The sequence below is a fragment of the Buteo buteo genome, chromosome Z, assembly GCF_964188355.1.
Source record: "Buteo buteo chromosome Z, bButBut1.hap1.1, whole genome shotgun sequence".
Taxonomy (NCBI): Eukaryota; Metazoa; Chordata; class Aves; order Accipitriformes; family Accipitridae; genus Buteo; species Buteo buteo.
Window position 1 is genome coordinate 89,392,495 of NC_134204.1, and position 13,715 is coordinate 89,406,209.

The following is a 13,715-nucleotide window of genomic DNA, read 5'->3' on the forward strand; positions in this document are numbered from 1 at the left end:
GGATTATTAAAATCTGATGAACCAGTTGTGATAAAAACAAAAGGAGGGACTCCTCCTTCAATTTGGCAATATCCAATTATAAATGAAGCCATTCCTAGCATTGGAAAACAAATTGTGCATTTTTTTAGAAAAGGGGATTTTGAAAGAATGCCGTAGTCCCTATGATAACCCAATTTTGCCAGTGAGTAAACATAGGACAGATAAGGATGGAGATCCTGAATATGGAGTTGTTCAAGATTTACGAGTCGTGAACGAGGATGTAATTGCTCCACACCCTGTGGTGCCGGATCCTAGTCTGATTTTAACCCAGATTCCAGTCTGGGCACAGTATTTCACAGTGCTTGACCGTACCAGAGCTTTCTTTAGTATTCCAGTTGTTGAAGAAAGCCAATCGATTTTTGCCTTGGCTTGGCAAGGGAAACAACTTACTTGAACCAGGCTACCACAAGGTTTTACCAGCTCACCAACGATTTTTTCTCAGATTTTGAAGAATGATTTACAAGATTTAGTTTTTCCAAATAAATTGATCTTGGTGCAATATGTTGATGATTTGTTATTGGCAAGTAAAACTAAGAATGATCGTATTTGAGATACTGAATATCTGTGTATCCAGCTTGTTAAAAAGAGACACTGTGCATCTCCATCTAAATTGCAGTTTTGCAAACAGCAAGTAAAATATTTGGGATTTATGTTAAAGCACAGAAGGCGAGAAATAGACCCTGAAAGAGTTCAAGCAATTCAAGAAATACCTGGACCAGTGATGAAAAAACAGTTGAGAGGATTTTTAGGACAGGTAGGATTTTGCCATCCTTGGAGCCTGGGATTTGGTGAAATAGCTAAACCTCTGTATGAAGCAACTTGAAATGAGAAAATGGAACCAATTGCTTGGGGCACTGAGAGGGAGAAAGCCTTTCATACTTTAAAGGCTGCACTCTTACCTGCCCCAGCGTTAGGGCTTCCTGACTATTCAAAACCTTTTAAATTATGTTGTGATGAAGCAAAAGGGGTTGCAAAGAGAGTGTTAGTACAAACTTTAGGACCGCATGAGACACCTGTTGCTTATTTTTCTTCTACATTGGACCCGGTGACTAAAGGAACTCCTTTTTGTATCAGAGCAATAGCAGCTGCAGCTGAAATGGTTGGGAAAGCCAAAACAATTGTTTTAGGTCATCCACTAACTGTTTGTGTACCCCATGAGGTAGAAATTTTGTTAACGCAATATGCAAAGAAAGCTTTGTCTCCACAATGAGCATATAGATAGGAAATAATTCTTTTATTGGCTGATAATTTGAAACTGGAAAGGTGCAACACTTTAAACCCTGCAACTTTAATACCTTTACCCTCTGATGGAGAAAAAGATAACTACAACTGTGTTTATCTCATAAGTGAAACCAGCAAGCCGCAGATGACCTGAGAGATCTACCTTTAGATAATCCTGATTTGAACCTCTTCATGGATGGCTCATCTTACTACAAAGAAGGTCGAAGATGTACGGGTTTCGCAGTCACCACAGAACCACAGGTACTGTTGGCTGGATCTTTGCCTGCACCTTTGGGTGCACAAGAAGAGAAATAATTGCTCTCACTGAAGCTGCTAAATATGCAGTTGGAGTAAGAGCTAACATTTATGCAGACTCTAAATATGCCTTTAGTGTATGTCATGCTATGGGGACTTTATGGAAGGAAAGGGGTTTTCTGACGTCAGCGGGAAAAACTGTTGCCCACGGACAACAGATCAAAGACCTCTTAGAAGTGATCCAATTGCCCTCTGAAATACCTGTGATCTATGTAAAGGCACACACTCAGAGACAAGACATAATCGCAAAGGGAAATTCTCTAGCCAACCAAGTCACTAGAGTAGCAGCATGACAGGTTGTGTCCATTATGTCTCTGTTACAATATGAAATAACGTTGGAGCTCCCCAATGTGAATAAGCTGTATGAAGACCTCCCTGAAGAAGAACAACAACAATGGACTCGGCTGGGAGCCCACTGGTGAGAAGGGCAGTGGATTCTGAGCAACAAACCTCTCCTTCCAAAAAAAGTAATTATTACCAATAACATGGTGGCACCATGAGAGGACTCATGGGGGACTGGAGAGCCTAGCGCTCCAAATCAGAGACTCTGGGCAGCCCCGGGAATTTATGCAGCAGCGAAAAGAATTTGTGAAGGATGTAAGCTTTGCAGACAACATGCATTGGTGGGAATTAAACCTCCTGGTGGGAAAAGACCTCCAGGCACCTTTCCTTTTCAAAAACTCCAAACTGATTATGCAGACATGCCAAAAACAATGGGGTACTCTTACATGTTAGTGATCATTGATCAGCTATCAGGATGGGTGGAAGCTTTCCCGACTAGTAAAAACGATTCTAAGGCAGTAGTAAAAGCCTTCTTGAAAGAAATCATTCTAAGGTATGGGGTTCCTGAAGTAATTCACTCAGATCAAGGGAGTAATTTCACAGCTGCTATCCTGATTCAGATTTATAATTTTGGGGGGATTTTTAATAAATTTCATACTCCACATCACCTCAAATCATCCCTTCAGGTAGAACAAATGAATAGGACATTAAAGGAGAAATTAGTAAAAGTTTGTAAACAGACTGCTTTGAAATGGCCTGAGGCTCTAAATTTAGTTTTGTGGGATATTAGGAATACTCCAAGGCAACCAACTGTAGTTTCTCCGGCTGAGATCCTTTTTGGGAGAATATTTGCTGTTCCAGGTGATTTAAAGAAATTAACTCAAGAGTTGGATAAACAATTGAGTCGGTATTCTTTATTGGCAGCGCTGGTTGCACGGGGGATCGCTCCACCTATCGTGCACACCGTTAAGTCTAATCATACAGCTTAAATACAGAGTTTACATGTATATTCATTAGATTTCCGAGAAACATGTTACATATTCATTACTTTTCCGAGAAGTCATTAACATATTTATCTCTCTTTTGCGCAGGCGTATTGGGGTCTCTGGTGGTCCTCGGAGATCCTCTGGTGGTCTTTCATAGTCTTCCTCGCTTGTCCGCTGTTTGACCCTTTGAGTGATTCTGCGCAGTAGGGTTCCAGCTGTTGTCGCTCATGTCCTTGCTTATATTCCTTATCTACATATTTGTCTGTTTCCCAAGACTCCTAGTCAAGGCTACATTTAATGGCATGCAACCATTATCTATGGTCATCCGCTTTGTACCCAGTCAAGGCCATATTATTGTCAAGCAATTATTGTCAAGCAACTATGCGGTTAACTATTAAGCAAATTTACGAGTAAGCAGATTTACAAGCACACGTTTGTTCTCTATATCATTCCCCCCTTTTCTTTATACTTTTGCAAATTCTTTTGCAATCATATAATTCCATTATTTTCGAGAGACCGGACGAAATATTTCCTGGTTTCCACTTGATGTTTAACTTTATTCCGTTTCCAATTCTCATAATTTTCCGTTGTATTCTGGCAACACCACAGGAAGCACCTGAGCATAATACAAACTATTATTCCTAATACTATTAGAATTATTATTCCTACGAAGATTTGTTTTAGCCACCTAAAATTTGGTAGCCAAGATGTTAATTTATCCCACAATTCTTGAAATCCCCATGAGAGGTCATCCTTTGTTACCTCATGTAATATTTTGGTTTGTTTCCAAATTTCTTCTAAATCGGTGGAGATTCTTCCACTTTGATCTACATACATGCAACAACTCGTATTTATAACTGTGCATACTCCACCTTGAGATGTTAGTAATAGATCTAGTGCCATTCTATTTTGTTGTACAATTTGAGATAAACTAGATATTTCCAATTGTTGGGCTTTTATTGCATCGATCGTTCTATTTTCAAGATTTTCTATTACTGCCGAAATGTTAACTATAGCTTTTTCTAGCTCACTCACTCCTAACCAGGGAAGGAACCATCGGACAAAAGTATGGAAGGCAGTAGGTCTCCTCACTAAAGGATTTTCAACATCTCGTTTGATTTTTCGGAAATGTGTTCGCACCCATCCCTTTGGAGGAGAATTGTGTATAGTCATATTCGGAACCACTGCTCCCAGTGTACATGTTCCTTTCCAGTTTTTTGGCAAGACTTTCCAGGCAGTATCATTACATAGCCAGTACCATCCTTTTCCTTCTGGTACGGGCCATGCGGTAGTATTTACAGAAATTGAAGTTCCAATATTTATGGTTTTGTTACAAACTGTATGATTCCCTACGTATGTTTCATTAACACGGTCGACTTTCCCAAATCCTATAGGTGGATTACATCTCTGTACACATGTACAATAGGGCTCCCGGGCCTCAGGACTAATTATTTCTAACTTCTGGACTCTATCAATATCGGTATACCATGAGGTACCTTTCCAAAGAGTGGTCCAGGAGTAATTGCTTGGTATCGGAATATCAATTAGCGAGATCGCCTTTCTACTATGTTCTGGCATGTGAGTACATATCCAACAGTCAGTTCTGTTCAAGATTTGGGAAACATTTTGTGTCAAGGAAAAATGTGAGTTCAAGTTCCATCGAGCTTCATTTGAACCGAGTAATAACGCCGTTACCATCATGATCTGGAGAATCGCAGACCCGTGGGTCCTGTAGGGATGACCGTCCATGGCCTCTCAGGTGCTCTTTTTACTCTCGAATAGTGGATCCAGGCCGGCTGTTCTTTGATCTTAATGGCAGTGAAGGTTGTCAGCAGCACTTGGTAGGGGCCATCCCATTTCTCCTCCAGGGGTTGTCCTGAAAAGATCTTTACATATACATGGTCACCTGGTTTAAAGGGATGAATTGGTTGATCTAATCCTCTAGCCCTAGTTCCCAAAATCTGTTTATTTATATTTTCTAATTGTTTCTGGAGGGATACCATATAGTCATACAAATATCCTGTACCCAATTGGGTTAAATCCTCTCCTGTAAACTGAAACTGATATGGTCTTCCATACAATATTTCAAAAGGGCTTAGATTTTCCTTGGTTTTTGGTTTTACTCTTATTCTGAGTAATGCCAGGGGAAGAGATTGGGGCCAAGTTAGATTGGCCTCTTGACCAATCTTTGCTATTTGTTGTTTAATTAAGTGATTCATTTTTTCAACTTGTCCACTTGCCTGTGGTCTATACGGGGTATGTAACTGCCAATCTATCTGTAAAGTTTTACTTACTTGTTGTATTATTTTAGCACAAAAATGAGAACCTCGGTCGGAAGATATTGTTGCTGGAATTCCGAAGCGAGGAATGATTTCATTTAACAATACCTTAGTCACTTCTCTGGCTTTGTTTGTTCGGCAGGGGTAAGCTTCCGGCCAGCCCGAAAATGTGTCAGTCATGACTAGCAAGTATCGGTACCCCCCTTTTCTTGGGAGTTCCGAAAAATCAATTTGCCATTGTTGTCCCGGATAATTTCCTTTACCAATTGCTCCCAGTTTTACTTTATTTGCTACATTTGGGTTATTACGTAAACAAATTTCACACTGTTGAGATATTTGTTTCACCATCGTATACAAATTACGCCCTATTAGTCTTTGATTTAAGCTCTTATATAAAGTATCTGCTCCCCAATGCGTTTTATTATGTTCAGTTAAAACTGTTGTCCATACTAGATTGGATGGTATTACTATACGATTATCTGCTAAACGAACCCATCCATCTGATTCTACTTTACCATCCAGATCTTCAATTAATTTTAAGTCTTCTTTTGAGTAATTTGGTTTTTGATTTATACTTACAGTTTGGATTTTACCGTCTGGTATTAAGGATAACGTTTCTGTTCTTACTTCCTCAGCCACCCGCCTGGCTTCATAATCTGCTAATCGATTTCCAATTTCTGGATCTGTGTTTCCTTTTTGGTGCCCTCGACAATGCATGATAGCTACCTTTTCTGGCTGCTTCACAGCTTCTAAGAGCTTTAAAATTTCTTCTGCATGTTTTATTTGCTTTCCTTGAGCGGTTAGCAGTCCTCGTTCTTTCCAAATGGCACCGTGAGCGTGAACTACTCCAAATGCATATTTAGAATCTGTCCAAATGTTTATCTTTTTCCCTTTTGCCAATTCCAGCGCTCGGGTAAGGGCAATTATTTCCGCCTTTTGGGCTGAGGTCCCGGAAGGTAAGGGCTCAGATTCGATTACCTGTTGGGTGGTTGTGATTGCGTATCCTGCTTTACGTTGTCCCTGCTTGATAAAACTACTCCCGTCGGTATACCAGGAGTCTTCGGCATCCTCCAGAGGTTCTTCTTTAAGATCTGGTTGACTGGAATATATTGCTTCTACTGTTTCTATACAGTCATGTGTCACTGGTTCATTCAAAGTTCCACTAAGAAAAGAGGCTGGATTGACAATGTTAGTAACTACAATTTCTACATCATCTTGTTCCACTAACACTGCCTGGTACTTTAAGAATCTCTGGGGCGAGAGCCAATGGTTTCCTTTCTGTTCTAAAACCGCTGAAACTGTATGAGAGACTAACACTGTCATTTTCTGTCCCATGGTAAACTTTCGGGCCTCTTGAATATTGATAACAACTGCTGCGACGGCTCGAAGGCAACCAGGCCATCCCTTGCTTACTTCGTCCAATTGTTTGGAAAAATAAGCAACTGCCCGTTTATAGGGGCCAAGCCTTTGTGCTAATACTCCCATAGCTATCCCTTGTCTCTCATGAGAGAACAGCCAGAATGGTTTTGAAACATCAGGCAGCCCCAGAGCAGGAGCTCTCATCAGTTCTCGTTTGAGTTGTTTAAACGCGTTTCGTGCTTCTCCAGTCCAAATTACTTTTGACTGGTCTTTCTTTATCAACTCATATAATGGCTTTACCAGTAGTCCATAATTATATATCCAAAGACGGCACCAACCTGTCATTCCCAAAAAGGTCCGCAGCTCTTTTACCGTTTGGGGCTCCGGGGTTCGGCAAATGGCTTCTTTTCGCTCGGTCCCGAGTTCCCGTTGTCCTCCCGAGATTTCAAGTCCCAAGTAGGTCACACGCTGCCGGACCAGTTGAGCTTTCTGTTGAGAGACTCGATATCCACTTAAACCCAAGAAATTAAGAAGATCCACAGTCCATTGAATACAACTTTCTCTAGTTTCAGTAGCTACTAAGAGATCATCTACATACTGTAACAAAATTCCTTCGTTGTCTGGAGGCATCCAAGTCTCAAGCTCTTTCGCCAGTTGATTTCCAAAAATAGTGGGGCTATTTTTAAAACCTTGTGGTAACACTGTCCATGTTAACTGAGTTCTTCTCCCGGACTCGGGATTTTCCCATTCAAAAGCGAACAAATTCTGGCTTTCTGTGGCTAAGGCCAGGCAAAAGAAGGCATCCTTTAAATCCAGTACGGTAAACCAAACTTGGCTATCTTTTAGTTTTGTTAGCAATGTATATGGATTCGCGACTACTGGATGTATATCCTCTGTAATCTTATTTATGGCTCTCAGATTTTGGACTAACCTATAACTTTTTCCATCTGCCTTTTTGACTGGTAGTATAGGGGTATTGTATTCTGATTCACATTCAATTAATATTCCATACTGCAAGAACCTGTCAATTATTTCCTTTATCCCTTTTCTATCATCTAATTTCAGAGGATATTGTTTAATTTTGACAGGTTCTGTTCCGGGTTTTAGTTTAACTACTATGGGGGCTGCATTTTTAGCTTTTCCCGGAACCTCGGAAGCCCAGACTCCAGGATATACTTGATCAACAATTTCTGGAGGTACTTCAAATTTTGATTCAGTTTGTATTAATGCTAAACTTAAAATTTTAATTAGTTGGTCTTCCTTGACTTTCAATTCCATTTTTCCTTTTTCAAAAACAATCTCTGCTTCTAATTGTTCTAACAAATCACGACCTAACAAGGATTTAGGGGACTCTGGTAAATACAGAAATTTATGTATTCCTATTTGCTTACCCAATTTATATTTAAGCGGTTTTAGGAAATAAGCCTTTTTCTGCTGGCCGGTAGCTCCCACTACAGTCACAAACTCTTCATCCTCTGGTATTAGCCTTTGATTTAACACTGAGTAAGACGCTCCCGTATCTACAAGAAAATCTACCTCTTGTTTTACTTTCCCTAGCTTAATTTTAACCAGTGGATCCGCTAGGGTGGATTCCCCCGGTCCCCCTCATTGACCAGAGGTAACATTGGCTACAACAGCTTGTGCTCCACTCAGCTTGGGACATTGTCCTTTCCAGTGACCTATTTCCTTACAATAAGCACATTGGTCTGATCTTAGGGGCTGGCGTGAGCCTCCCTTCCTCCCAGTTCCCCGACCCCTCCCACGAAGGGAGTTGTCCTGTCTTCCCAGCGCGGCTATTGTAGCTGCGGCAATAGCTGTTCCCATTTTTCGTCTCTCCTCCCCTTCTCTATTCCGATACGTTCTCCAGGCCTCCTCTATCAACTTTTCTAAATCCCTTATCTCTGGCTCCTTTAATTTCTGAAGTTTCCTCCTTATATCCTCTGAAGATTGTCTCAAAAACAAAGAAACCAACTGTTGTTTCCCCACCTCAGAAACAGGATCTAAAGTAGTATACTTTCGCATTGCCACTCTCAGTCGGTCAAGAAACTCCGTGGGAGTTTCAGTCTGACCTTGTTTCACAGCATATAGACTCGACCAGTTAACCGCTTTCGGTACTGCATTTTCGATACCAATTTTTATCCATTCTTGATATCTTTTCAACAATCGGTAATCATGGTCATCGTTAGGGTCCCAGTTAGGGTCTGTTCTTGGCACATGGGTATCTACTGTTCCGGGTAAAACCCCAGCGGTAATTTGGATTTGTACTTGAGTTCGTGCATTCTTTATTATTAATTGTTTTTCGGTTTCAGTTAAGGCATCCAACATTAAATCAATGTCCTTCCAATCTGGGTCTTGATTTTTAACAATCAGCTCGAATCTTTTGGCAACTCCTTCAGGATCATCTCGATATTCTTTTACTGTTTCTCTCCACGAATCCAAATCATTCATTGTAAATGGTATTTTAATTCTAGTAGGGCCAGTAACCCCCACCGCTTGCCTCAGAGGAGCCTGAATAATAGGGCCCACCTTACTTCGAGTACGGGCCGTTATAGGTGTGAAACCTAAACCTTCTGTTTTTACATTATCCTCAGGTTCCTCCGCACCTGCGTCCTCAATAGAATTTCCCTCTGAGGATGGTGGAGGTAATACAGGTAAAGAGAGATCAAGGTCCTCCTCCATCCTCTCTTCATTTTTCTTTAATTTTATACATCTTTGTCCTATGCTACATGCTGAGCAGCATCTCTTCATTTTTCCCGTACTCTTTCTTTGCTCCTTTTCTATTGCTAGCACAAGAGGGTCTCGTGGAGCTAAATTGATGCCACACTTTTTCTGCCACTCTGGATGATTTCTCAGAGTGAAAAACATATCTGCATATATTACTTCATCCCACTTTCCTTCCCGTCTCAGAAACAGCATCAATTGCAGCAAAGTATTGTAGTTTAATGTCCCATTGAAGGGCCATTTTTCATCATCATCTAATTTATATAAAGGCCACCATTGATTGCAATATTTTATCAAAGTTTTTCTATCCACATTTCCACCTGGAGGCCCCCCTATTTCCTTCCAATGTGCCAAGATACAGCCTAAGGGGCTCTTTTTCAATATTCCACCACTCTGTTTACCTCCCATATTACTTGCTCTGATTTTTATCTTCCCAACCGCAAATTATTTTCACTATATACGTGACTCTTTCCCTCTTGTCCCAGGAAGTCCAAACCCGACACTTAGGGCATTCAATATCCTCTCCACAATCTATTTGCAACTTTTGTTTACACCACACACACTCTAGGGTATATACAGGTCTACACTCGTTTCCCGGATGCAGAGGACACCATTCATATACCCACATTTATATAATACACCAAACAGGGAACTTCTTCCAACAACAACACAAAGTTAGTAAAATAATCAAGCTCAAACTTATAACTATAGTAGTAATGTACAAGTTCACGTCCCAAATCATCAGTAAGTCAGTCACACTTCATTCGTCTCCGGCCGCACCTCCTATGGAGTTACGAGTCTACGGAATTTCACACACTCTGCAGCTGCTTCTCACTCACCCAATCATTCAATTCACCGTTTTCAACACAATTCTAACTCAGAACTCACGACGGTCTCCGTAATCCAATTCCATTCCAATAGTCGTTTACCACATTCAGCTAGCCAAAAGGTCCGAAACAAATTCAAATCAAAAACCAAAGTACATGTATGGGCACCAGACCAAAAGCACGTAAAGTGCACAACAGCATACAAGTATACTGAAACAAAAGTGTCCAGACACGTATCAAACCAAAACCAAATGTATACTAAGCGCATCAACTACCTGGCATACGCCATCCTGCATAAGTAAATCTTATGACTTATGGACAGCCCAAATGACCGGTCCCTAACCAGAAATTTAAAGAATACCTTTATTCCTTCAGATGGTGATCTTGTCTGCTCCCGCAGTGATCCGAGTGAGGCGAGGAGTCCCTCCGGGAAAATCCCGGGGGTACCCTAGGGAGTCCTGTTCTCAGCGGGTCCTGCAGCCGAGCAGAGAATGTCCCATCTGGGTCGCCAGATTGATTTAAAGAAATTAACTCAAGAGTTGGATAAACAATTGAGTCGGTATTCTTTATTGGCAGCGCTGGTTGCACGGGGGATCGCTCCACCTATCGTGCACACCGTTAAGTCTAATCATACAGCTTAAATACAGAGTTTACATGTATATTCATTAGATTTCCGAGAAACATGTTACATATTCATTACTTTTCCGAGAAGTCATTAACATATTTATCTCTCTTTTGCGCAGGCGTATTGGGGTCTCTGGTGGTCCTCGGAGATCCTCTGGTGGTCTTTCATAGTCTTCCTCGCTTGTCCACTGTTTGACCCTTTGAGTGATTCTGCGCAGTAGGGTTCCAGCTGTTGTCGCTCATGTCCTTGCTTATATTCCTTATCTACATATTTGTCTGTTTCCCAAGACTCCTAGTCAAGGCTACATTTAATGGCATGCAACCATTATCTATGGTCATCCGCTTTGTACCCAGTCAAGGCCATATTATTGTCAAGCAATTATTGTCAAGCAACTATGCGGTTAACTATTAAGCAAATTTACGAGTAAGCAGATTTACAAGCACACGTTTGTTCTCTATATCACAGGTACGTATGTGCCAGCAAAGACTAGCCTCTTGGATGGAGATGAACAGGAAACACAATACCTCTTGTATCTACAAAACTCTTTTTTTTCCAAATGTGTAACCATGCCTATTGGTATCAGGGAATAAGCCCTGAAATCCAAGTTCATGATATACAGCCAGGGGACAAAGTTTATATAAAGAATTTCAAAAGAAAAAACAGATTTGAACCAAAATGGGAAGGACCTTAAACTGTCCTACTGACTTCTTTTTATGCCATCAAGGTATCTGGGAAAGAAACTTGGATCCATCATTCGCATGCCCGCAAAGAATCTGAAGCGTAATGGACAATTATAAAGTATTAGTCTTTTTTGTACTTTTCTGTATTTTACCCTGGAGTGACACCTTGTGGACAAAATTTGCATTGCGATATCGAGATGCCTGTACCAATAGAACTGTTATTACATATAGTGATTGCTCTTTTCAACTTTCAGGCCAAATTACAGGCCTATAGGCAAAGCCTGGACAGGTCATTTTTTTCGGCTAGTTATCCGAAAACCAGATAGAAAAACCCTATTTATCCACTTCTTAATTCTCTCGAATTCTGTGCCAATGTTATAAGTAGACTTGACGTTTCGTGGGACACTTGGTCCAACGGGCATCGTTTTTCCAAACAGTGGTGAGGATATGACATGCCAGGAACTTATCCTGTATATCATATTCACCTTCAAGAACCAACATGGGGAATTGGGACATGGTGCTTTGACCATCAAATGTGGGGAATTTATGGTAAGGGACACTGGTGCTGTCATTTATTCTATCTATCAAGCAATTGTTTTACTTTCAAATTTAGGATTGTAATAATCAAATGGGGACCTAATCTTGAGTGGAATTTTTGGCACTGTCACATGGATTATCCTCATTCATATCATAACATGCCAGCTCTGAATGTGTTAAAACAATTGGTATGGAAACCTAGGGATGTTCACCAAGTAGAAAATGCCTGGACCAACAATATGCATGTGTCATTGATGAAATCTTTTACTGCTAATCTAGATTTAAGTGAATGTTGGATTTTTTCTGTTGCTCTACCAAAGACAGTGAATCAAGGATTTCAGTTAGTAGGAATACCGATTCCTAAAAGTGTAAATTGGAAAAAATACTGGTTTAATACTACTTCTTCTGAATCTTATGAAGAACAAATTTGAGAAATTAGACTATCAAACTCAGGAGACTATTCACAAGTCCACTGTGTACAAAGATGTTATCCCCCAAGTGTTGATAATCAACATTTATGCAAAATTCATTAATTTGTAGGAAATTGGACTTGATGCCAAAACACGACTTCTCTCAACTCAGGATTGCGTTTAAGTTGGCGAGCACCTGAGGACCTGCGTTTAAGTTGGCGAGCACCTATTTTTTGGTTATGTGGGAGCAAAGCTTATAAAGCTTTGCCTCCAGATTGGGGAGGTATTTGTACCCTAGGAGTAATGTCTACAGATTTGGAAATTTCATCCAAATGCTGTCTTGAGTGCAACATGGCATAGAACCTGTTTAAGTCGAACCCGAAGAACTCTAAATCCCTTGATTGAAAGACCAACAGGATTCCATTCATTTGTTAGGTGGTTAATTCTGGCTTCAGGAGTAAGTGAATCGGAAAAAACAGTCTTAAATGTCTCTGGAGAAATTGAAAAATTAGCGAATTCAACTGCTCATGGACTTTTCACTCTCCAGAAAGACGTAACTGAACTTTCAGCAATGACTATCCAAAGCCAAATGTCTTTAGATATGATTCTGGCTTCACAAGGTGGAGTTTGCTCTGTCCTAAATACCGGCTGCTGTATGTATACTGACCAACCAGGAGAATTAATAACAGATGTCCAGAAGATTTGGGAGGTTAGTGCCACAATGCAACAAATTCAAAGAGATAACACATCCTGGGGATTTTCTGACATATTCTCTTGGTTAACGTCTTGGCTTCTAAATTTGACTACTTGGGTGAAAAAACTAACTGTAATAGTCTTTATTGTTATAATCATGGTAGTATGTGTGATTGTTTTGTTTCAATGCTGTATAAGTTGTAGCTCTAGGATGGTACAGAAGATAGAAAGACAAATGTGGAGTTGTCAATAGGATCGCAGGAGTGCAATATAAAACAAAGGGCGGGAATTGTAAAAGGAACTAGGCCTTAAGCCTCATTGTTTCTAAGACTATTCATATCAAACATATAACTAATGATTAGAGATAGCTTTAGATGTGATTAATAGAATGCAGGTGCTTATAAAACAATATATATCAGCTGCTTATTTGTCCTATGTATCTCCCCCTCCATGGCTGGCTTGAAACCCAGTCAAGCTGAATCGACAGAAGGATTGTACATCTTAGACCTAAGACATGGGAGTAAGTGATTAACTTTAGAACAAGATAAATTAATAGAATAGCCTGAGTGATTTTCAGAAATTCAAAGGTGATCTTTGATGTTTAAGAAGATAAGCGATCGTGGTGACCCAAGACCTTCTGCCTATGACCACTAACTTCAGAAGAACTGGGACACAAGAATTGATGAGATAAGTTGATGAATGATAACGACATGTGAACAGAGATCAGCTGGAAAATTACAA

The 13,715-nt window shown here is 40.3% G+C and overlaps 2 protein-coding genes across 2 annotated transcripts; both read right to left on the bottom strand.

Annotated features, from left to right (window-relative positions):
• Positions 1-2,744: 2,744 nt before the first annotated feature.
• LOC142027177 (endogenous retrovirus group PABLB member 1 Env polyprotein-like) lies at positions 2,745-4,421 on the bottom strand. The gene has a single exon (XM_075020866.1). It carries the CDS (start codon positions 4,419-4,421, stop codon positions 3,333-3,335), a length of 1,089 nt encoding a protein of 362 aa, XP_074876967.1. The 3' UTR covers positions 2,745-3,332.
• Positions 2,745-10,376, bottom strand: LOC142026886 (uncharacterized). Its single transcript, XM_075020328.1, has 2 exons — positions 4,539-10,376; positions 2,745-3,459 (listed from the first exon to the last, which is right to left on the bottom strand). The coding sequence occupies exon 1, from the start codon at positions 9,608-9,610 to the stop codon at positions 8,087-8,089; it is 1,524 nt and encodes a 507-aa protein (XP_074876429.1). The 5' UTR covers positions 9,611-10,376; the 3' UTR covers positions 2,745-3,459; positions 4,539-8,086.
• Between the last annotated feature and the right edge of the window lie 3,339 nt (positions 10,377-13,715).

Coding starts and splice junctions, on each gene's coding strand:
- LOC142026886 (XM_075020328.1), bottom strand. CDS start 9,610: ATGGGAGGTAAACAGAGTGGTGGAATATTGAAAAAGAGCCCCTTAGGC.
- LOC142027177 (XM_075020866.1), bottom strand. CDS start 4,421: ATGCCAGAACATAGTAGAAAGGCGATCTCGCTAATTGATATTCCGATA.